Raw genomic sequence first — 24,567 nt, 5'->3', positions numbered from 1 at the left:
GGAGAGAATCCCCAGTTAGATATGCCTGGGAAATATCAGTACACCGACTACTCAACCTTAATTAACAAATAAATTATACTGTCAGGCAAATATCTTCTGGTAAACATCAATCTAGAGACTGAGTGTGCAAGTGGCCCAGTATGGAAAGTGTGGCTGTTTTAGTATTGCATGTATGTGGTTACTTAATATTTTCCTGATAAATATAAGTGGAATAGGCATATGCACAAGCTATTTAAAATGATTAAATATGTCTGATTATAATTCAAAGCAGGAGTTTGTATGTGTGTTGAGACCTCAGGTTGCATAGACTTTTTAGTTCTCAAGGATACAACTAATAAGAGTAACAATGACCATATTTTTAGGTGCCGGAGTTTAGTGCTAATCAAAGTGCTACTAAAAGGCAGCATCTCATTACCTGACAACTCAAATAAACAACACAGAGGCAGAGAAATACAGCATAAGCAGCTGCCCCTAGATGCCTGCAACCTCCGTGTACTATGGTTAGTTATTATGCTTTCTAATAGCCCAGTAAAGAATGAGTTAGTGTGCCCAGGAGAGCAACTTATGTGACAAACCTTAGTATCTTAGTGCTCCCGGGGTAGTGTTCAGACGGGTGTAAAGCGCAACAATAAGGGACACAAAATAAAAATAAAACTACATATGAAGCATATCCACCTAGGGAAGGGGATGGTAGAGAGATAGTACAAATACTTAACAATAGCAAATGAAGCTAAACCATCTATAAACCAGAAAAAGGTAATTGCAATGTTTGTGCGTGGCAATTAGGTGATTGCATTTGTTTCTGTAGAGGAAAGAGAAAATGCATACATTAACGGCAAGGTAAGGCTACAGATGCATGCAAAACCATACATTTCCAATGTACAATTGGCATTATCTACAGGGATATCTCTAACATAGCATTGGAAGGTGGTGAAGCCCATTTATTTTCATGCATATTATATATTAGAAAGAGCACATTCTTGGAATAAGCTGCAGCTAGATCGTTTCACCTTGCTCAAGAACTGAACTTTCACTTTATATTAGGATGTAATATCAGAGTAACCTCTAGAGGTCCTCATAGATTAACGATAGATTAAGACTCTCTGCAGCGTCTGCACATAAAAATAAGAGACTTACCAATATTCAAATAATGCAATGTACTTGCGTGTTAACAAATGATCCAGCCCAATAAATTGATATCCCCCAGGAGGGATGGGGACAACCTACACTCTGCAGCTTCTGCACATAAAAATAAGAGACTTACCAGTATTCAAATAATGAAATGTACTTGCGTGTTAACAAATGATCCAGCCCAATAAATTAATATCCCCCAGGGGGGATGGGGACAACCTACCCTCTAGATAGTAATAATATATGAAGCCAGGATACACGATTAACATAATTACCATAAGAGAAGTGACCAGTCAGAGGTAACATATTAGATAACAAATATTGTTGCTCATTATTAAACAGGACTAAACAAGCATTAAAACCTTGTCTGTGTCGTGTAGTGCAACATATTTCCACTTCCATTATTACAGTCCCTTGATAAGTAGGATATCCCAAGGATTTAGGAATATAGGAGAATAAACATTCGCTATCTGCTTATGCGCTGGCTGTTAAAAATTGAGCTGGGGGGTTAGAGGCTCCTGTAATACCTAAGCTTAATGCGAGAGCTATTGGAATCAAGGTGTGGTACAAAGCATGCTTCCTTTTTAGAAATACTATACATATATATATATATAAAGTAAAAATAAAACATAATAAAACAACACAAGTGGCCAACATGGCCAAGGTTGAGAACCTCTGTGAAACTGTACTGTACTGTACTGCGGCAGGCTTGCAGGCTGGCTTCCAGTTACTTTAGTATGAGGCCACAGCGTGCAAGGTCTAAATAAGCCAGTCAAGAAGGAGTTTAACACTTTAGAGCTTAAATATGTGGTATACATAGACTTGCAGAGTATGCAGGCCAAGTTTCAAGGGGCATCCGGTAAACAAAAAGAGGTCATATTATAATGGGGGGAGAATGAATCCGAAGAGAGAAGTCAGCCAATTCCAGCTCGGGTTAAGAGCAGATAATAATTACACCTCGGGAGGGTATAATATGTCCCAGTAGAACAGCGGCAAGAGGGTCTCCACATAGTAATGTCCTGTTGCGTCCCAACCTCATGATCTGTTGCTGTAAGAACGAGTGTGGCCGTTGCAGATTTTATGAGAGGACCTGCAGATAGGCTTTTAATTTTAGCATAGATCAACGCCGCAATTGCCATCATAGTGACGGGGGAGGCTTTCCCATGCTCATGTTCCAATGCAGAGATAACGGGCAGGTCTGTGACAGATTGTGTAGGAGGACTTGCAGGTAGGTTTTTAAGTTCAGCTGTGCATAATGCCGCTTTATCGATATTTGCTATCTTGGTGACATCGGAGGTAAATGCTTCTTCAGCCTGCTCTAAAATATGACATTGAGAGGCTTCCGGTTCACGGAGGTCCGTCATCTGTTTAGTCAGACTTGTCCAAGATTCATTATCTTCCTCAAAACAAGGTTCTTGTTCCTCTGCTTTTGCTCTGCTTCCCTGAGGAGGTCTTTCCTGTGGGGTGCCGCAATTGGATTCGAATAAGACAGCCTCTGGTCGGCGCCATTTTGTTGAAGTACATTCAGGTCCTGGGGTCTGAATCACAGTTAACAAATGCTGCGTGGCTTCTTCTAGTTTAATAAATGCCGGCAGTAACAGGTTTTTTAAGGAGAGTGCTATTTCCGTGTATTGGCGGTCTTCTGAGGGTGAGCTAAACATGTTGTCTGCCCAGGCTGCTACTACACAGGATAGCACGTTGTACACTACTCCAGCTTCCAAACTCTCCTGAAATCTTCTACTTTGACTTCTCGGGGGCCAGGTGATAGTAATCCTGATCCCTTAAGGTTCCCAAACAGCCGAACTGCTAAGGGAGATTAGGATGGCTTAAGATATGGCCACTTTCAAACAATAAGTTTAAGACGATATGCAGAGCTTCATAGTCTTGAGGCCATCTTGGGTCGCCGCCCACCGGAAGTCAGAACGTCCAATTTTAAACAAATTTACAATTTAGTTCTATTTTCAAATTTGCTTCATTATCTTGTTATCCTTTGCTGAAGGAGCAGCAATGCACTACTGGCAGCTAGCTGAACACATCTAGTTAGCCAATCACAAGAGACAAATGTGTTCAGGCACCAATCAGCAATTAGCTCCCACTAGTGTAGGATATGTGCGTATTCTTTTTCAACAAGGGATACCAAGAGAACAAAACACATTTGAAAATAGAAGTGGTTTTAAAAAATTCTTAATATTAAATGCCCTATCTGAATCATGCAAGTTTAATTTGGACTTTCCGATCCCTTTAAGGGGCAAATGTTGGTAAGGCAATAAAACAGTTTTAATCATTAGGGAGGAGCAAATGTCTCTAAGAACTAAGCACATTTGAAAATAAAAGTGAATTTAAAAGTGTTTTAAAATTACATGTTCTAATTCATGCAAGTTAAAGGGACACTGAACCCAATTTCTTTCTTTCATGATTCATATAGAGCATGCAATTTTAAGCAACTTTCTAATTTACTCCTATTTTCAAATTTTCTTCGTTCTCTTGCTATCTTTATTTGAAAAAGAAGGCATCTAAGCTAAGATGCCAGCAAATTTTTGGTTCAGGACCATGGACAGTACTTGTTTATTGGTGCTGTCCAATCAGCAAGGACATCCCAGCTTGTTCATCAAAAATGGGCAGGCATCTAAACTTACAATCTTGCTTTTCAAATAAACATACCAAGAGAATGAAGAAAAATTGATAATAGGAGTAAATTAAAAAGTTGCTTAAAATTGCATGCTTTATCTGAATCACGAAAGAAAAAAAAATTGGGTTCAGTGTCCCTTTAAATTTTGACTTACCTATCCCTTTAAAGGGATACTAAACCAACATTTTCTTCTGTCATGATTCAGATAGAGCATGCAGTTTTAGGCAACTTTCTAATGTACTCCTATTATCAACTTGTCTTTGTTCTCATGGTAGCTTAATTTGAAAAGCGGGTAACCAGACTATTTTTGGTTCAGGATTTGGGTAGCGCTTGCTGATTGGTGGCTAAATTTAGATTCAGGGCTTGAGTAGCACTTGCTGATTGGTGGCTAAATTTAGCCACCATTCAGAAAGCACAACATAAATAGGGTAAGTAGCACTCTTAATTAATCAATCAAAATATACAGGTGCATCCTAGAATGGTAAATGTGTAACAACGTGAAAAAGGGAGTAGAAACCTAAAATACAGGTTACTAAAAGTCTAGGCAAAAGAGAGCACAACTGTATGCAATAAAAAGGAGACAAAAAGCGAATTCTTGAAATACAAATTAGTTTAATAAAGCTACGCTATATGAATTCATACATCCAAACATACACATCACATACATACAGGGGATATCAAGGATGCATAAAAATGACAAGTGGGCCGTGAAGGAGACTGGTGCACCAGTATACAAAAATAGGCAAATGTTCATCACATTGATGCATGTATAGATTGCATATATTTGTAATCCAAACGTGTAGTGCGTGTCCCCAGAGATACACGGACCAGGTGAATACAGTCTTAACCCCTTCGTGTTAAGACTAGACTTTTAGTAACCTGTATTTTAGGTTTCTACTCCCTTTTTCACGTTGTTACACATTCAGAAAGCACTTCCCAGGGTTCTGAACCAAAAATGGGCCGTCTCCTAAGTTTACATTTCTGCTTTTTTAAAACAAAGATATCAAGAGAACGAAGATAAATTGATTATTGGAGTAAATTAGAAAGTTGCTTAAAATTTCATGCTCTATCTGAATAAAAAAATGTGGGTTTAGTATGCCTTTAAATTGTTTCTAAAATAAATAATGCCCTCAGACCCAAACACTATATAAATGTCTCTTCTCAATAAAGGAGATATCATGGGTTGTAGTGTAAAGGTAACAGGTAATTTTGTCAAGCGTTAGCCAACAATCTTACTGGGTATTCAGTGCAATTTCTGGGGATCTTTCAGTTCGAGCGTAATTCAGTTTCTAACACACATTAATAACTGTATGTATGAAAATGATTTTCTTATCAGTGTTGTCTCTGTGTACTATTTCTGAAATATTTATTACAACATCTCAACAAACTGTCAGGCAGGTAACATTTTGCTATCTGATGTGTTGTATCTATAAATTATCTTGAATATTTTGCAATTACGTGAGTTACTTATCATTTATGAAGTTTGTAAAAATAGATCAATAGAGCTGCAGAGAAGTGACAGTAGGGAGAGATATGCAGAGGCAACAGGAGATATACAGTTGTAATCAAAATTATTCAACCCCCATTGCAAATCAGGTTTATTGTCATAATTTACAGACTTTCCGCTGTTGCAATGAACAAATCAACAAAAACAACTGAAATAGCTCAACACAATGAATGCTTCAAGTGGTTTCCCCAAATTCAACTGAAAATGCAACTTTTAATGAATTCTGCAGTCTCAAAATTATTCAACCCCCTGAATAGAATCACAACAGCACAAATATGAAAAACAGGTGTTGTCTCAAGCACACCTGATGCAACTAATCAAGGGGTTTGTTGAGTGTCACGTTTGACTGCATGTTAGAAATATTACTTAGTCAAAAGAATGGTCCAGAAAGTTAAGAGAAGATATCATCACCCTTCACAAACAAGGTAAAGGATACACAAAGATAGTGAAGGCACGGAATGTTCCTAGAGACACTGTTGGAAGCATAGTTTGCAAGTTCAAAGTTAAAGGAACAGTGGCTACACTACCTGGATAGGGGGGAAAAAGAAAGCTATCAATGGCTGCAACCAGATTTCTGAGGCAGGTTGAGAAAAACTCTTGAGTCACTGCAAAAGACCTGCAGCAAGACTTGGTGGCACAGTAAGGCGCATACTAAACGCAGAAGGTTTCCATGCCAGAACTCTAAGACATACACCACTACTGAACCAAAAGCACAAGAAAAATCGGCTCCAATATGCTCAAAATCATATAAATAAGCCACAGAAGTTTTGGGGTTTTGTTTTGTGGAGCAATGAAACAGCGCTGGAACTTTTTTGACCAATGGATCAGCGGTGTGTCTGGAGGAAGAAGAATGCAGCATACGCTGGGAAGAACACTCTGCCTACAGTTAAGCATGGTGGTGGCTCGGTGATGCTCTTGGGCAGTTTTGCCTCCTCTGGCACTGGAAACATGCAGCATGTGGAAGGCAAGATGGATTAATTTAAGTATCAGGAAATCCTAGGAGAAAACGTCTTATAGTCTGTGAGGAGGCTGATGCTTGGGCATCATTGGATCTTCCAACGGGATAATGATCCCAAGCATACCTCAAATATACCTCAAATTCCACCAAGGCTTGGTTCCTGAAGAAGTCCTGAAAGCTTTTACAGTGGCCATCACAGTCTTCTGACTTGAACCCCATAGAAAATCTCTGGTGGGATTTGAAGAAGGCAGTTGCAGCACGCAAACCCTAGAATATTACTGAACTAGAGGCCATTGCTCATGAGGAATGGGCTAAGATTCCTCAGGAACGCTGCTAGAAGCTGGTGTCTGGCTAAGCATCTCTCAACAGTAAAAGGGTGCTCTACTAAAGATGCTTGCCATGAAGGGGGTTGAATCATTTTGAGACTGCAGAATTCATTAAAAGTTGCATTCTTAGTTGAGCTATTTCAATTGCTTTTGTTTTATTTGTTCATTGAAAATAGCTGAAAGTCTATACATTTTGGCAATAAACCTGATTTGCAATGGGGGTTGAATAATTTTGATTACAACTGTATAACATTACAAACACTGCTGCTTAATTGCTAGACACATGCACAGTCCTGAGATCTCCTGAGATCACCTAAGATTATGCTTTAACAGAGAATAACAAGAGAACTAAGAAAAAATTGATAAAAGAAGTAAAATGGAAAATTGTTTAAAATGTAATGTTCTATTGAGTCTATTTATGTGTAATTATGACTTTACAGTTCCTTTTTATTGCGCATGATAATGGAATGATAAACAGAATAATTTATTATGTGTGGACAGACTAACCTTCCCAGCCAAGATAAGCTCCTCTGTGAATTCTCCTTCATAAACTGTGTTATCTTCTGAAAGCAGAATACCAGTCCCCTGACAAAAACAGGTTTAGTTCTAGAGGTTACACTTTTGTTTTATCACATGCAAATGACCTTAAAATTACTTTTAGAATAATGTAGCAAAACTCTGTGGAAGATCTTATGATACCCCATGACTGCACCATATATGTAGGTTCAATTATATTACACCCACCAAAGTTATCATTTTAAAATATTAACATGCTCAAGCATAGTTTCTGTTTTAACCCAAAAATGACAACAGATATCTGTATCTGTAATTTTACAAAAAAAAAAATTAAACCAAAGTGATTTTTAGTTTTATTTTATCCCCAGAAGCATTCAAAATAAACGTTTAAAGGGTCAGGAAACCCCCAAAAATGTAATTCAGATAGAATGTACATTTTTAAACAGCTTTTAAATTTAATTTTATTATCAAATTTGCTTCATTATCTTGTTATACTTTGCTGAAGGAACAGCATTACACAACTAGTTAGCCAATCACAAGAGGCAAATGTGTACAGGCACCAATCACCAGCTACCTCCCACTAGTGTAGGATATGTGTGTATTTATTTTCAACAAGGGATACCAAGAGTACAAAACACATTTGAAAATAGAAGTGGTTTTCAAATGCCCTATCTGAATCATGCAAGTTTAATTTGGACTTTCTGATCCCTTTAAGGGGCAAATGTTGGTAAGGCAATAAAACAGTTTTAATCATTAGGGAGGAGCAAATGTCTCTTTTTTATATACATTTAAATGATAGAACAAACATTCACACTGATATTTATTCTAAAATTGAAATATTTTGGTAGCATGAATATTACAATATTTGGCATATTTAATTCATTTCAAAGCAACATTCATTTAAAAACATAAAGAAATTAACATTTAGTTGCTGGCGATAACTGTCTCACATTTAAATTTTAGGCTTAAGAGGGCAGGTATTAAATCTTTTTCTTCTCACGCTGTAACAATGCCAATTGCTTTCAAGCAGAAGTAATTTAAAGGGACATTAAACACTAAGGCCTAGATTTAGAGTTCGGCGGTAAAAGGGCTGTTAACGCTCCGCGGGTTTTTTTCTGGCCGCACCATAAATTTAACTCTGGTATCGAGAGTTCAAACAAATGCTGCGTTAGGCTCCAAAAAAGGAGCGTAGAGCATATTTACCGCAAATGCAACTCTCGATACCAGAGTTGCTTACGGACGCGGCCGGCCTCAAAAACGTGCTCGTGCACGATTCTCCCATAGGAAACAATGGGGCTGTTTGAGCTGAAAAAAAACCTAACACCTGCAAAAAAGCAGCGTTCAGCTCCTAACGCAGCCCCATTGTTTCCTATGGGGAAACACTTCCTACGTCTGCACCTAACACTCTAACATGTACCCCGAGTCTAAACACCCCTAATCTTACACTTATTAACCCCTAATCTGCCGCCCCCGCTATCGCTGACCCCTGCATTACACTTTTAACCCCTAATCTGCCGCTCCGTAAACCGCCGCCACCTACGTTATCCCTATGTACCCCTAATCTGCTGCCCTAACATCGCCGACCCCTATGTTATATTTATTAACCCCTAATCTGCCCCCCACAACGTCGCCGACACCTACCTACACTTATTAACCCCTAATCTGCCGAGCGGACCTGAGCGCTACTATAATAAATGTATTAACCCCTAATCCGCCTCACTAACCCTATCATAAATAGTATTAACCCCTAATCTGCCCTCCCTAACATCGCCGACACCTACCTTCAATTATTAACCCCTAATCTGCCGACCGGAGCTCACCGCTATTCTAATAAATGTATTAACCCCTAAAGCTAAGTCTAACCCTAACACTAACACCCCCCTAAGTTAAATATAATTTTTATCTAACGAAATAAATTAACTCTTATTAAATAAATGATTCCTATTTAAAGCTAAATACTTACCTGTAAAATAAATCCTAATATAGCTACAATATAAATTACATTTATATTATAGCTATTTTAGGATTAATATTTATTTTACAGGCAACTTTGTAATTATTTTAACCAGGTACAATAGCTATTAAATAGTTAAGAACTATTTAATAGTTACCTAGTTAAAATAATTACAAATTTACCTGTAAAATAAATCCTAACCTAAGATATAATTAAACCTAACACTACCCTATCAATAAAATAATTAAATAAAATACCTACAATTACCTACAATTAACCTAACACTACACTATCAATAAATTAATTAAACACAATTGCTACAAATAAATACAATTAAATAAACTATCTAAAGTTCAAAAAATAAAAAAGAACTAAGTTACAGAAAATAAAAAAATATTTACAAACATAAGAAAAATATTACAACAATTTTAAACTAATTACACCTACTCTAAGCCCCCTAATAAAATAACAAAGACCCCCAAAATAAAAAATTCCCTACCCTATTCTAAAATACAAAAATTACAAGCTCTTTTACCTTACCAGCCCTGAACAGGGCCCTTTGCGGGGCATGCCCCAAGAATTGCAGCTCTTTTGCCTGTAAAAAAAAACATACAATACCCCCCCCCCAACATTACAACCCACCACCCACATACCCCTAATCTAACCCAAACCCCCTTAAATAAACCTAACACTAATCCCCTGAAGATCTTCCTACCTTGTCTTCACCATCCAGGTATCACCGATCCGTCCTGGCTCCAAGATCTTCATCCAACCCAAGCGGGGGTTGGCGATCCATAATCCGGTGCTCCAAAGTCTTCCTCCTATCCGGCAAGAAGAGGACATCCGGACCGGCAAACATCTTCTCCAAGCGGCATCTTCTATGTTCTTCCATCCGATGACGACCGGCTCCATCTTGAAGACCTCCAGCGCGGATCCATCCTCTTCTTCCGACGACTAGACGACGAATGACGGTTCCTTTAAGGGACGTCATCCAAGATGGCGTCCCTCGAATTCCGATTGGCTGATAGGATTCTATCAGCCAATCGGAATTAAGGTAGGAATTTTCTGATTGGCTGATGGAATCAGCCAATCAGAATCAAGTTCAATCCGATTGGCTGATCCAATCAGCCAATCAGATTGAGCTCGCATTCTATTGGCTGTTCCGATCAGCCAATAGAATGCGAGCTCAATCTGATTGGCTGATTGGATCAGCCAATCGGATTGAACTTGATTCTGATTGGCTGATTCCATCAGCCAATCAGAATATTCCTACCTTAATTCCGATTGGCTGATAGAATCCTATCAGCCAATCGGAATTCGAGGGACGCCATCTTGGATGACGTCCCTTAAAGGAACCGTCATTCGTCGTCTAGTCGTCGGAAGAAGAGGATGGATCCGCGCTGGAGGTCTTCAAGATGGAGCCGGTCGTCATCGGATGGAAGAACATAGAAGATGCCGCTTGGAGAAGATGTTTGCCGGTCCGGATGTCCTCTTCTTGCCGGATAGGAGGAAGACTTTGGAGCACCGGATTATGGATCGCCAACCCCCGCTTGGGTTGGATGAAGATCTTGGAGCCAGGACGGATCGGTGATACCTGGATGGTGAAGACAAGGTAGGAAGATCTTCAGGGGATTAGTGTTAGGTTTATTTAAGGGGGTTTGGGTTAGATTAGGGGTATGTGGGTGGTGGGTTGTAATGTTGGGGGGGGGGTATTGTATGTTTTTTTTTACAGGCAAAAGAGCTGCAATTCTTGGGGCATGCCCCGCAAAGGGCCCTGTTCAGGGCTGGTAAGGTAAAAGAGCTTGTAATTTTTGTATTTTAGAATAGGGTAGGGAATTTTTTATTTTGGGGGTCTTTGTTATTTTATTAGGGGGCTTAGAGTAGGTGTAATTAGTTTAAAATTGTTGTAATATTTTTCTTATGTTTGTAAATATTTTTTTATTTTCTGTAACTTAGTTCTTTTTTATTTTTTGTACTTTAGATAGTTTATTTAATTGTATTTATTTGTAGCAATTGTGTTTAATTTATTTATTGATAGTGTAGTGTTAGGTTAATTGTAGGTAATTGTAGGTAGTTTATTTAATTATTTTATTGATAGGGTAATGTTAGGTTTAATTATATCTTAGGTTAGGATTTATTTTACAGGTAAATTTGTAATTATTTTAACTAGGTAACTATTAAATAGTTCTTAACTATTTAATAGCTATTGTACCTGGTTAAAATAATTACAAAGTTGCCTGTAAAATAAATATTAATCCTAAAATAGCTATAATATAAATGTAATTTATATTGTAGCTATATTAGGATTTATTTTACAGGTAAGTATTTAGCTTTAAATAGGAATCATTTATTTAATAAGAGTTAATTTATTTCGTTAGATAAAAATTATATTTAACTTAGGGGGGTGTTAGTGTTAGGGTTAGACTTAGCTTTAGGGGTTAATACATTTATTAGAATAGCGGTGAGCTCCGGTCGGCAGATTAGGGGTTAATAATTGAAGGTAGGTGTCGGCGATGTTAGGGAGGGCAGATTAGGGGTTAATACTATTTATGATAGGGTTAGTGAGGCGGATTAGGGGTTAATAACTTTATTATAGTAGCGCTCAGGTCCGCTCGGCAGATTAGGGGTTAATAAGTGTAGGTAGGTGTCGGCGACGTTGTGGGGGGCAGATTAGGGGTTAATAAATATAACATAGGGGTCGGCGATGTTAGGGGCAGCAGATTAGGGGTACATAGGGATAACGTAGGTGGCGGCGATTTGCGGTCGGAAGATTAGGGGTTAATTATTTTAAGTAGCTTGCGGCGACGTTGTGGGGGGCAAGTTAGGGGTTAATAAATATAATATAGGGGTCGGCGGGGTTAGGGGCAGCAGATTAGGGGTACATAAGTATAACGTAGGTGGCGGTCGGCAGATTAGGGGTTAAAAATTTTAATCGAGTGGCGGCGATGTGGGGGGACCTCGGTTTAGGGGTACATAGGTAGTTTATGGGTGTTAGTGTACTTTAGGGTACAGTAGTTAAGAGCTTTATAAACCGGCGTAAGCCAGAAAGCTCTTAACTCCTGCTATTTTCAGGCGGCTGGAATCTTGTCGTTAGAGCTCTAACGCTCACTGCAGAAACGACTCTAAATACCAGCGTTAGAAAGATCCCATTGAAAAGATAGGCTACGCAAATGGCGTAGGGGGATCTGCGGTATGGAAAAGTTGCGGCTGAAAAGTGAGCGTTAGACCCTTTAATCACTGACTCCAAATACCAGCGGGCGCCCAAAACCAGCGTTAGGAGCCTCTAACGCTGGTTTTGACGGCTACCGCCGAACTCTAAATCTAGGCCTAAATAAATGCTATATAGAATGATGCATTAAAAGAAAAGCTTAGTCTGAGAATAACCTATAGATGTATTTTTTAAAGTTTCATTATCTGTTTAAATAGTGACAAAATAAGTGTAAAGTTTTAGTGTCTATAAAACAATGGGGGCTGCCATGTTGTAACTTAGGTTACCTTCTCTGCTGTGGCCAGTTATGGACAGTTATAAATAGGTTGCTAGAGTATGCAGCCAATGGCTGTGTGGAATATAACAGTGTTCTGTACTTCCATTTCTAACAGGAGCTGAAATGCTCACAATTTGAGAATGAAATTAGTGGAAAAGGGGACAAAATAATGGAAGTTTATTGCAGAGGATTTTATATATACGATTTATCATTTTATATTACCATTTCAAAGAGTTAAATGTCCCTTTAAATTTGGTCTGCTTGTGGTTCCTTGAGGGCTAGATTTGATTGGTCTGTTAGGGGTTCCTTTAGGGCTGGATTTGATTGGTCTGTTAGGGGTTCCTTGAGGGTTGGAACTGAGAAAAACAGCAGCATAGAGTCATATAGAAGGTATTTTACAAACAGTTGAATAATAATCCTTGGTTGACATAGTTTAATTTGTTTCTAATATGTTATATGTTGTTTCTAATATGATATAGTTTTACATTTCTAGTCCCAATTCAATTATTTTTCATATCAACTTTACCATTCAAACTCCTGACATTTTTAGTTTGCTTCTCAACATTCACAGTTAAAAAAACTAAAAAACAATTGTTTTGTTTTCATTAGTATAAATGTTGGTTCATCAAGGGATGAATGCTTCTTACCACCAGTTTATTTGAGTTGAAGACGCCTTGGTAGCAAGCTCCAGAATGTGTGAGAACCACACCTGGTCCGTGTCTCTGGTTGTCCTGCCACATTCCAATGTATCTTTCCCCTCTGGCAAAAAATATAAATAAAAAGTGACAAAATGACATCAAAAGCAACAGTTTGTTTTGTCTCTAATTGATGATCAAATTATCTACCTATGAAAATGTTTTTGTTTTTTTAAAGAGACAATAAAGTATTGTTCTTATAAATCAATTGCTTATACGTGTTGTGTTGCAAATTATTTGCATAAAATAAATATGCACATAAACAAAGGGGTCATCAAACCCAAACATTATCTTTCACGATTCAGACAGAGGCCTCTAGTGCGGATCAGGTCCGCCAGACCTCGCTGAATACGGCGAGCAATATGCTCGCCGTATTCAGCATTGCATCAGCTGCTCACAAGAGCTGCTGGTGCAACGCTGACCTCTGCAGACTCGCGGCCAATGGGCCGCCAGCAGGGGGGTGTCAGTCAACCCGATCGTACTCGATCGGGTTGATTTCCGGCGATGTCTGTCCGCTTGCTCAGAGCAGGCGGACAGGTTATGGAGCAGCGGTCTTTGTGACCGCTGCTTCATAACTGCTGTTTCTGGTGACCCTGCAGGCTCGCCAGAAACACGGGGCATTCGGAGCTTGATACATATGCCCCAGAGAATACAATATAAAAAAAAGTTTCCAATTCACTTCCAATTACTATTATCAAATTTGTTTAGTTTTCATGTTATCCTTTGTTAAAGATATATCCAGATAGGTAGTGTGCACATGTCTGGAGCCCTACGTGAGAGGAAAAAGTACTGCTACCCGTGCTCTTGCTAATGTGTAACATTGTTAAAAAACTGCTGCCATATCTTGCTGCAAACACGTGCACACTCCTGACCTTGCATCTGCTTTTCAACAAAGTATACCAAGAGAACAAAGAAAATTTGATAATAGAAGTAAGTTGCCTAAAATAGTATTTTCTATCATGAAAGAAAATATTTAGGTTTTATGTCCCTTTAAACCTACGGTTTTGTTAAAATTTGGTATTTCAAAGTATTCAAGAGATATATCTTTTGCAAACTCTCATGAGTATCTTTTCCTTTTCAACTTTGCTATGACCAGTCACAATGAAGATATAAATGAGACTGAGGGGACGATTTATCAAAGCTTCAACTGATAATACGATGGAATCCGCTTGAATCTGGTGTCATATTCTACGCAAATTGAATCCGCCGTAATTATCAAAGCATCAACATTGTCAAATGTTGAAATGTGTGATGTAATATACGCTCCCGCAATCTCAATCCGATGCAGATCAATGCTTGCGTCATTCCAGATGTTTTGAATTCACATTCAACTCTATTTGACCCTCTTCCCAATTTATCAAACATTTAACTGGTACGCTTGCGTATTTTCCTCTGCAGTGTACCTATCATTCAAACCACCACCCTTGAGGCTGCTAATGCCATAGAAATCAATGGGAGTCTGAAAAGCCAGAAAGGTTTTGTCAGATGCTGAAAGAGAATGATGCTTATTACATATTTATGTAAATTAGAAAGTTGATTACAATTGTATGAACAGATTAGACCCACAGCGTGTGGCTGCATCAGACCCGGAACCGAACAAGGGAAAGGTCATCCAATCCAGAGCGATCCCAGCGGATTGCCGTAGCTGTGGTTGATCAGACCGCCAGCGAGGCTTCACAAAAATGAAGAAAGTTGCAGGCACTACTCAGTGTGTATAATATAAAATAATCCTTTATTTTGAGAAAGTATAAAACATGGTCCATGAAAATGGCAGACAAACAGACAGGAGGGTGACGGCCTGACGCGTTTCGTGCCCTCAATTGGCGCTTAATCATAGGCTATCATAAGCTGAAAGGATTACCCCTTTTAAAGGGGAATTAATTAACCCCTTACTCACAATACAATAATAGTAAATAAAAACAAATCAAGTTAAAAATATGATATTAGGATCAATTAAATTAATAGAGTGACCTATTTCATATATGTACATAACCTATTTGAACATCCAACACATATAAAGGTTTATGAAGTACAAAAGCTTATTATAACTATAAGTAATTTCTTAAACTGCAGTGTCTTTAAGCCTTTACATATGTATTCCATATCAAATAACAGATTATAATATAATGTATTTAGTTGAAACGTGTACCAAACAATTTAGATAAGCTAAATAAAGAATGCAAACCAAGCCATATTTAAAAGAAAGGGATACAAAATGCGCACAAGAGTAGCCACACAAGTGAATCAGCTAGAGCAGTGTTTTTCAACCAGTGTGCCGTGGCACACTAGTGTGCCGTGAGAGATCCTCAGGTGTGCCGCGGCAGACTGACAACAGTGTGACATATTTTTTAAACTTTGCTTGTTTTTTACTCCCAGTGCAGGGGTAGTTTGTAGGAGGCATGGCATAACAGCACAATACATACAGTATGTGTGTATGTATATATATATATATATATATATATATATATATATATATATATATATATATATATATATATATATATATATTAGGCTACAATGTGTGATTTTTTTTAAATTTTGGGATGGTGGTGTGCCACAGGATTTTTTAATGCAAAAAAGTGTGCCACGGCAAAAAAGGTTAAAAATCACTGAGCTAGAGGGATATACTTAGCTTAGCATCTCCTGCCACGGCACAATGGAGAGTGGGTGTATACAGGTGAAGAGGTAAACCGAAATGCAGCCAGAGGCGGGTCTGCTCCCCATGGGTAAAAAGATACACAAATCGAAGAAGAGGTGCACTGCAGCCAAAAAAACTGAATCCACACAGGCTTAAAAGTTCAAAAATGTAATTAGCAAAAGTTAAAAGCATATTACAGCATAGTTAGCACACAGATAAAAACAACCAGTTGTGCGAACAAGTATCAACGCATTTTGTGAGCATGCTCACTGGGTCACATCTTTAAAAAGATTTTTTGCATTGACCAATAAGGTACAGAACAGAGTACTAACCCTGGTACTCTTATTGATATTCATGAAAAACATACTATTTCACCTCATTTATCATTTAGTGATGATTGTTCCATTGTAACATTAAATTAATTGTACAATGATGATAATCTGGAGGCTCCCTCTGATAAGCTTCAAAAACTTAAGAAAAATAGATCTAAGTTTAATCCAGTGAATTTCAGGGGCCCTTTGATTAATGCCTATCAGAGGGTTGCACAAGATGATATTCTTAAATTAAAGAATGAAACTGGTAAAGGCAAAGATACTTTCACATTGAATCTAAAACACAAAGAACCTGCTGCTATTAAAGCATTACAAGATAATAAAAAAATTGTGATCAGGAATGTTAATAAAGGTGGCAGTATCGTTGTCATGGACAAGACCTATTATTTTCAGGAGGCCTTGAGACAGCTTTCAGAAACAACGGTTTACCGTCAACTTCCATTTGAAAGTGATGCAGTATAGGTGTAAAAAGCTGACTAGAAAATATCACCTGAACAACCCTATGTAAAAAAGAAAGATATTTTACCTCAAAAGTTTCTCAGTAGCCACATCCCACTGTAAAGGACTTCTAAGCAGCATATCAGTATGTCTGTCCCGGGATAGCCGAAGGGATGAGCCTTGTGCACTCTCATCTTATTTCCCTATTCAGTGTATGGAAGTTTACAATGAAATTTCATGAGAGTTAAGTAAAATCTCATGAGATCACAGTAAAAGAGTTCATGACCTCAGCACTGCTGATGCTGATTGGCTGCTGTTCATTTCTTCATATTTTTTTATCTGCAGCTGGGAGCAGCCGAGTATAACTTTTTACACAGAACTTACTCTGCTGAGCTGAGGAAATTGTGAGGTAAAATATCTTCCTTTTTTACATAGAGATGCTCAGGTGATATTTTCCTGTCAGCTACATCGTATCATGTCCGTTCGCACTATAATAAATTGACTCCTATAAATCTTCTGGGTGATTTTCAGCCTATTTAAATTCAAATGAAATAGGTCTACAGTTTACAGAATATAATAGACATCAGATAAATATTTTAGATCTCACACTTCAGATAACCAATAATCAAATTATCACTAAAACATTTAGGAAATCCACCGCGGGTAATACTATCCTACATGCTGCTTCTCAGCATCCTAAACACCTAATTAAGGCCATCCCAAGGTGTCAGTTTATTAGGTCACGTAGGAACACTATGTCTGACAAAATTTACGAACAACAATCTTTGGAACTTAAAGAAAGACTAATAAGGAGAGGTTATAATTCCACTCTATTGGAAGATTGTAGAAATTCAGTCAAATATTATAAGCATAGATCTAATCATACTCATACTTATTATCATCATAATAACAAAAATAAACATGTTTTGGATAATAGCTGTGAAGACACAATAGTATTTACTACGGAATATTTACAGCAATATGGTGATATAGTAAAGATCCTTAAAAAACATCTTCATATATTATCAGGGGTTCAAAACCTTAAGCCGGTTATCAGTAAATGTAGATTTGTTTCTAAAAAAAAACAAAAAACCTTTGGCTAGATCATTAGCTCCGAGTTTAGTAAGAAGCAATAAAATTATAGGAGCATCCAACTGGTTGTCTAGGAGGGGTAACTATAAATTTGGGAGCAGAAACTTCAACACTTGTTCCAATTTGATAGTGGGAGTTACATTTGTCTCAAATTATGACAATTCACAACACAATATTAAGTTTTACACCAATTGCAAAACTATATTTGCTGTATACCTCCTAACATGCAATTTATGCCAGTGTCAATATGTGAGTAAAACCTTGCGTGAGGTCAGGACAAGATTTGGCGAGCATGTAAGAGATGTTAAAAATTATTGCAAGGACTCAGCAGTGGCCAATCACTTTAATGGTTTTCATTTTTCTCATTTCTCATTTGTTCAGATTATAGATATAGCCACCATTCCCCCAAGGGGAGGTAAAAAAATCCTGGACAAAAAGGAATTGTTCTGGATTCTGAAATTACATTCACGTATGCCATACGGAATGAATAAAGAATGCAATATAAATTATTTTATAGATAATTAACTGGGCTTTTTTTTTTAAATATGGCTTGGTTTGCATTATTTATTTAGCTTATCTAATATCTTTGGTACACATTTCAACTATATACATTGTATTATAATCTATTTGATAGGGAATACATATGTAAAGGAATGTCCCTTCTTAAATACACTGCAGTTTAAGAAATTACTTATAAGCTTTTGTACTTCATAAACCTTTATATGTGTTGGATGTTCAAATAGGTTATGTACATATATGAAAGCAGTCACTCTATTAATTGAATTGATCCTAACATCATGTTTTTAACTTTTTTTTTAACGTGTTTATTTACTTTTATTATTGTATTGGGAGTAAGGGGTTAATTAATTCCCCTATAAAAGGGGTAATCCTTTCTGCATACGATAGCCTTTGATTAAGCGCCACTAGAGGGCACAAAACGCGTCAGGCCGTCACCTTTCTGTCTATCTGCCATTTTTATGGACCATGTTTTTTACTTTGTCAAAATAAAAGATTTATCTAAAGTATCTAAATAATATGGTAATTAATAATATTATAATCACATGTAATTTCAAGGGACAGATTCCTTTCAAAAGTAGTTTTAATGACAGGTAATGTCTGTCTGGCAGCAGGACTAGTAGAGATAGGGATAAAAATGAAATAAATACATTACATAGTATAGCTAACTTCCTTTCACCATATTTAACACATGTAATACAAATCCCACTGAATTTCGCAACAAATTTGATGCAATACTTTACACCAAATTGGACGCAATATATAAACTCCTAAACAACCCAAAAACTTTTGAAATTTTCCACCACTTTTGATTGGAAATGCATAATCACATAACTTATGACATCAGCCAATCTGATTTAAATATACATTTTCTACTATCACTAACGAATCAAATTGCTCGATACTTGTGTCATTGATCACTCATCAGAACTTGTAAGTGCCATTTGTTACATTGTGTATTATACTTTGAAAGTATGTATATGTGAAATTATTATTAAAGTTAAACATTGATGATGACATTAGGACACACAGTGTAATATTTTTGACAATGATTTTAAAAATTGAATGATGTTTGATTCAATATAGTCTTAAATTGATAGCTCAAATGGATAGTCCACCTAACATTAAACTGTCATGATTCAGATACAGCAGAAATTAAAATCACCTCTTTACTGTCATATTTTCAGTGTTTTTCTTCCTTCTCTTGAATTTTATTTTCATTAAGAAATGACATCTTATATGCCAGCCCATTTTATAACACCTGTGTAGGGGTGGTGTTTAAAACTAGACTCCAATCAGGAGGGGTTACACAGGTGCAGAGAGAAAACTGGCCCAGCTCTTAAAATTTCCATTGTTTGCAAAAAAATACTCATCATATCCTGATTATGTTATATTCACAATTATTCTTCCTCGGAATAATAATATATTTACACTACATACAGTACATATAGTGGTATAAATAAATACAGAGATATGAAAGACAACATTGTTTAGAACAAAATAAAATTTAGGGACATGTAAATACGTTTGGAAAAGATTTCTGACGTAACACAAGTATGTGCAAAGCTATATGTAAAAATTATAACACTAATAATTTAAAAAAAAAGAAAAAAACATGAGATAGTCATATCATGATTTCTAGAAATACAAATACACATTAATTTATGTGAAAATATCATATATCAGATTTTTTGTATAACAAATAAATAAAACAAAAAAAATTACTTTCTATGAGATATTGTTTGTTCAGGTATAAATCTAGCTATTTCTTGGACACTAACAGATGTAAAATAAAAGATTAGCTTTAGAGAAATGTGCTTGTTCATGGACAGTAATGAAATGGTATAAATAAAGTTTGAAAAACAGAATATCCGGGACATCGATGACTCTTATTTATCAACAGTCTGATGCTCATCGCTCTGTACTTGACGCGTGTGTTTTTGACAGACTTTTTAATAAATAAGGGCGTCCTATGTGGATTCGCGGCAGTAATGTCTGGCACGCGTATTGACTCCAAGATTGACACTTTGATAAATCGGCCCCTGAGTACTGATCTAAGTTGTGCAGCATGTGTAGCCTGCACACTAGTAGATTAGTAGATTAATTAAAGGGACATAAAAGAACAAGTTAGAGCATTTTATGATTGCACTATAGCTGGCATAAAACTATAGGTTTAAGTCCTGCAAAGGGGTTAAACACATTATTAAAGTCTGCTCTAGAGCAGTAATTCACTATTGGGAGCTAGATGAACACTTCTGGTGAGCCAATGAGGAGAGACATTTTTGTTTAGCCAAAAATAGCCAGCTAGCAACATGAAGTGCAGTGCTGCTCCTGAGCCTACCTAGGTATGCTTTTCAACAAAGGAGACCAAGAGAGCAAAGTTGATTTGGTAACAGAAGTGAATTTAAAAATTATCTTAAAACTGCATGCTCTGTCTAAATCATTAAAGATTGATTTGACTTTCATGTCCTTTTTATGAATGTAAAAAAATGCTGTTTCTTAGCTTTAACGTCCCTTTAATAAATCCTGCTTACCTGTCAGTGCTTTCCCATATACCATATCCGGACTTCTTGTCACACTCCCAGTTGCCAGTGTATTTATATGGATTTGTATTGGTGACGGGGCTTTCCAGGATCCCAAACCCGTGTCTCATATTATCTTTGAAGTATCCTTTGTACACAAACTCATCGGCATATCTGGAAGAAAACTGTATTAGATTAGACTATGTTTAACCTGGATATGTATTGTCTAATATGTGTATTTGTGTAGAGAATATCACAAATATCATATCAGTTGTTTAAATAAAAGCCACACTTGCTGCTTAGGAATTCCTTATCCATATTCATATTGGGCTAGATTACAAGTGGAGGGCAAATTAACTCGTTTGCGGGAGCGCAATAATTAACCATCCATTACAAGTGACTGGTTATTGATACTGCGACCTCATGGTAGCAATTAGCACTTATAAAATGAGCCAGAGATCAGATCTTTGGTTAATTTTAGAAACGTGCCCCAAATGCCCTCAAAATACTGTCTAGTGTAGTTTATTAAAAAATAAAGATAGCAGCATCTTTATTTTTTAATAAAATAACTGCACTGGGCAGTATTTTGGGTTAAAGTTGGTGGGAGTGGGTCTATGGGAACTGTGTGTTCCCAGTAAATATATATTTACATAAATAAGTTAGCATGGTCGCAATATCCAAAGTCCTGAAGTTAGCTCAAATTGGGTTCCGCACTTGTGCAAATCTTTCAAATTTGTAATATATGTGCTAACTCACACACACAAAAAGATTACTTCTAGCGATGTTTACGTTTAAGCAGGAGCATTCAATACCACTCCACTTGTAATCTAGCCCAAGGGTTTAAAAGTGCTCACTGCAGACTTCATAAGTCAAACCCTACTACACATCTGTTCCTGCCTAGCCTCAGCAGAGATGATATGATAAAGCTAAGCAACAGACATTTTGATAAAAAAAAAAAAACATAACAGTGCCAAGATTTGTCTACTCCATTAATTAACCAGGATTCCTCAATAATGCAAGTGGTGGTGGTGGCAGGTGAGGTGTGATTTTGGAACCTTGAAAAACAATTCTAGCAAACAGTATGGTAATTTATTTAGAAAGTTTTCACACTTGGTTGATATGTTGATTTATTGCAATTACACAGAGGTTTATGTTAAAGCATGCCAACAACTTGATTAAAGGAATATAATAATAATAATAATAATAATGGATACTTGTATAGCGCACAACCTCGGACTTAATCGACTTGTGGCACTGATAACAGGTATTATTATTACCCAACTTAAAGGACCATGATACCCAAATGTTGAAACACTTGAAAGTGATGCAGCATAGCTGTAAAAGCTGACTAGAAAATATCACCTGAACATCTCTATGTAAAAAAGAAAGATATTTTACCTCAAATGTTCCTCAGTAGCCACATCCTATTGTAAAGGACTTCTAGGCAGCAAATCAGTATGTCTGTCCCGGGAGACAGCTAAGGGAGTGAACTTCATGAACACTCATTGTATTGCCCTATTCAGTTTAAGGAAGTTTACTATTAAATCTCATGAGAGTTAAGTCAAATCTCATGAGATCACAGTAAAAGAGTTCTTGACCTCAGCACTGTTGATGCTGATTGGCTGCTGTTCATTTCTTCTTCTTTTTTTTTTTTAACCTGCAGCTGGACAGCAGCTGAAGTATAACTTTTTACAAAGAACTTACTCTGCTGAGCTGAGGAAATTGTGAGGTAAAATATCTTCCTTTTTTACATAGAGATGCTCAGGTGATATTTTCCTGTCAGCTTTTTACAGTTATGCTGCATCAGTTTCAAGTGATTTAGCATATGAATATTATGTCCCTTTAGTGGTACTCATTTTACCGACCTCGGAAGGATAAAAGGCTAAATGGACCTTGCCAGGATCAAACCGGCAACCCTTGGGGTGCCACAGATCTCTGCAACAGTGCATTAGCACAATGAGCTATCTATCCGGCTTAATAAAAAATATATAAATATATAGTATGATTTAGACAGAGGATACCATTTAAAAAAAGTTTCCAATTTACATCTATTATCAAATGTGCTTAATTCCTACGATATTCTGTGTTAAGGAGATGCCTAGGTAGATGTCTGGAGCACTAAATAGCAGGAAATAGTGCTGACATCTTGTGTTCTTGCAAATGGATAACATTTTTGCAAAGCTGCTGTGATATAGTGCTGTAGAAATGGGCCAGCTCCTGAGATTACATCCCTGCTTTTAAACAAAAGTTATTAAGAGAATAAAAATAATGATAAACAAAGTAAATAGAATGTTGTTTAAAATTGCATGCTCTATCAAATCATGAAGAAAAAAACAAAACATGTTGGGCTTCATATCCATTTCAAAGGAATTAAGTAACATGTTCTGTTTAGGTAAAGCATTTTATTTTTAAATTCTTCCTCTCAAGCCATTTGAAGGCAGATACATAAGAAGGACACCACTGATTGGTTCATTAGCTGTGCCCTTCTTATAAACAGTAATGGATTGCTTCTGGATGCACAATTTTAACTATTTGTTTAATAACAAACTACAAAAAAAACAAAATTTTGTTCACAGTTAAATAGCAATTAACTGAAAGATAATTGTTAAATTATTCCTATTTATTACCAGATATAAGAGAGTTTTAAATTATTAAAATGTTCTCTGTGTGTAATGCACAACTTTGAGCCCCACATTCCATCATTGAAGGGGGGGATTTGTGAGATCAATGGGTTCAATGACAAAGGGGGCAGGAGGACCTTTGCAAACAGTAAGAAACTCTAGAGTATATCTGTTACTTTTGCTGTTGTGTATATGCCGCCCAGTGGAGAGCTTCACATGATTTATTTGCATTTTAAGATGCAAACTTAAATGACAGTAAACAACTTGATATAAATGTTTATTTATTCATAGTAAAACAACTTTTCAATATACTTTCATTATTTATTTTGGCTTATTTATTTCATATAGGTGGTGAGAGACCTCACTGGCAACTTAGTCTCGTCTTTGCCTCCACTGGAAGAAGGGGAAGAATGAAGATGTGCATGTGGTTCTTCAGTGAGAGGGGATTTCAGTTTATGTTGAGGCTGTTTTCCCCTTAGAGTACAGTATTTGTCAGGGGGATGTAAAAGGTGTATGGTTACTGGCTCTTTTTTCTAACTCATGGGAAATGATGTCAAAAACCTTCCATTGTGGTCGCAGTGATTTGTCTTTTGCCTGCTCTTAAGGATCTACAATATACTTCTGTTCCATATCCTCTGATGATATGTTTCAGTACTGGTTTGGCTTCCTACTGGTTTCTATTTCTAGAGGAGTATCTGTTGGAAAGTATCATAAGCTTTTTTTCCCAGGAGGCTTCTTATCTTCATCCTACTGGATCTGTATTCTTTACAGATTCAAGTCTTTTAGGTTGGGGCTCCATCTGGGGATCTCAGAGAGAAAGGTTTTTTCTTTTTTGTTGTTTTCTTGGGGGTGAGGTTTCCTTTTTTATATTTTTGAACTCCATGCAATTTTTAGAGTCCTTCAGGGTTGGCCTCTGTTGGAAAGGGTGTCTTATCCTCGATGGCCCTGAGGGAAGTATTGAGAATTCTTTTGTGGGCAGATGTCAATTGTTATTTATTTTCTGCTGTTCATATTCCTGGAGTGATCAACTGGGAATCAGTTTTTCTCAGTTGTTAGTCTTAGCATCCAAGAGAGTGGTCTCTACATCTGGATATTTTCTATGAGATTGTGGATTTTTGGGTTCACCCCCAAAGATCTTTTGTTTCATTCTCTGACTTTCCAAGTACTGTGTGAGGTCCATGGATCCTCAAGCAGTGTTTGTGGTTGC

The 24,567-nt window shown here is 37.0% G+C and overlaps 1 protein-coding gene across 5 annotated transcripts in view; it reads right to left on the bottom strand.

Moving 5' to 3' along the window:
• The window catches only part of ALS2CL (ALS2 C-terminal like), a 320,431-nt gene that overhangs the window by 56,864 nt on the left and 239,000 nt on the right, over nt 1–24,567 (bottom strand). For all 5 annotated transcript variants that reach the window (XM_053713729.1, XM_053713732.1, XM_053713731.1 and 2 more), the window contains 3 exons: nt 20,752–20,913; nt 13,154–13,265; nt 7,059–7,136 (listed from right to left, as the gene is read on the bottom strand). In XM_053713729.1, the coding sequence (XP_053569704.1) occupies nt 7,059–7,136; nt 13,154–13,265; nt 20,752–20,913 (352 nt within the window). The remainder of the gene's footprint in view (nt 1–7,058; nt 7,137–13,153; nt 13,266–20,751; nt 20,914–24,567) is intronic.

Source organism: Bombina bombina, chromosome 5, assembly GCF_027579735.1.
Source record: "Bombina bombina isolate aBomBom1 chromosome 5, aBomBom1.pri, whole genome shotgun sequence".
In the NCBI taxonomy this organism is placed as follows: Eukaryota; Metazoa; Chordata; class Amphibia; order Anura; family Bombinatoridae; genus Bombina; species Bombina bombina.
This window is presented reverse-complemented; position numbering and strand designations above follow the sequence as displayed.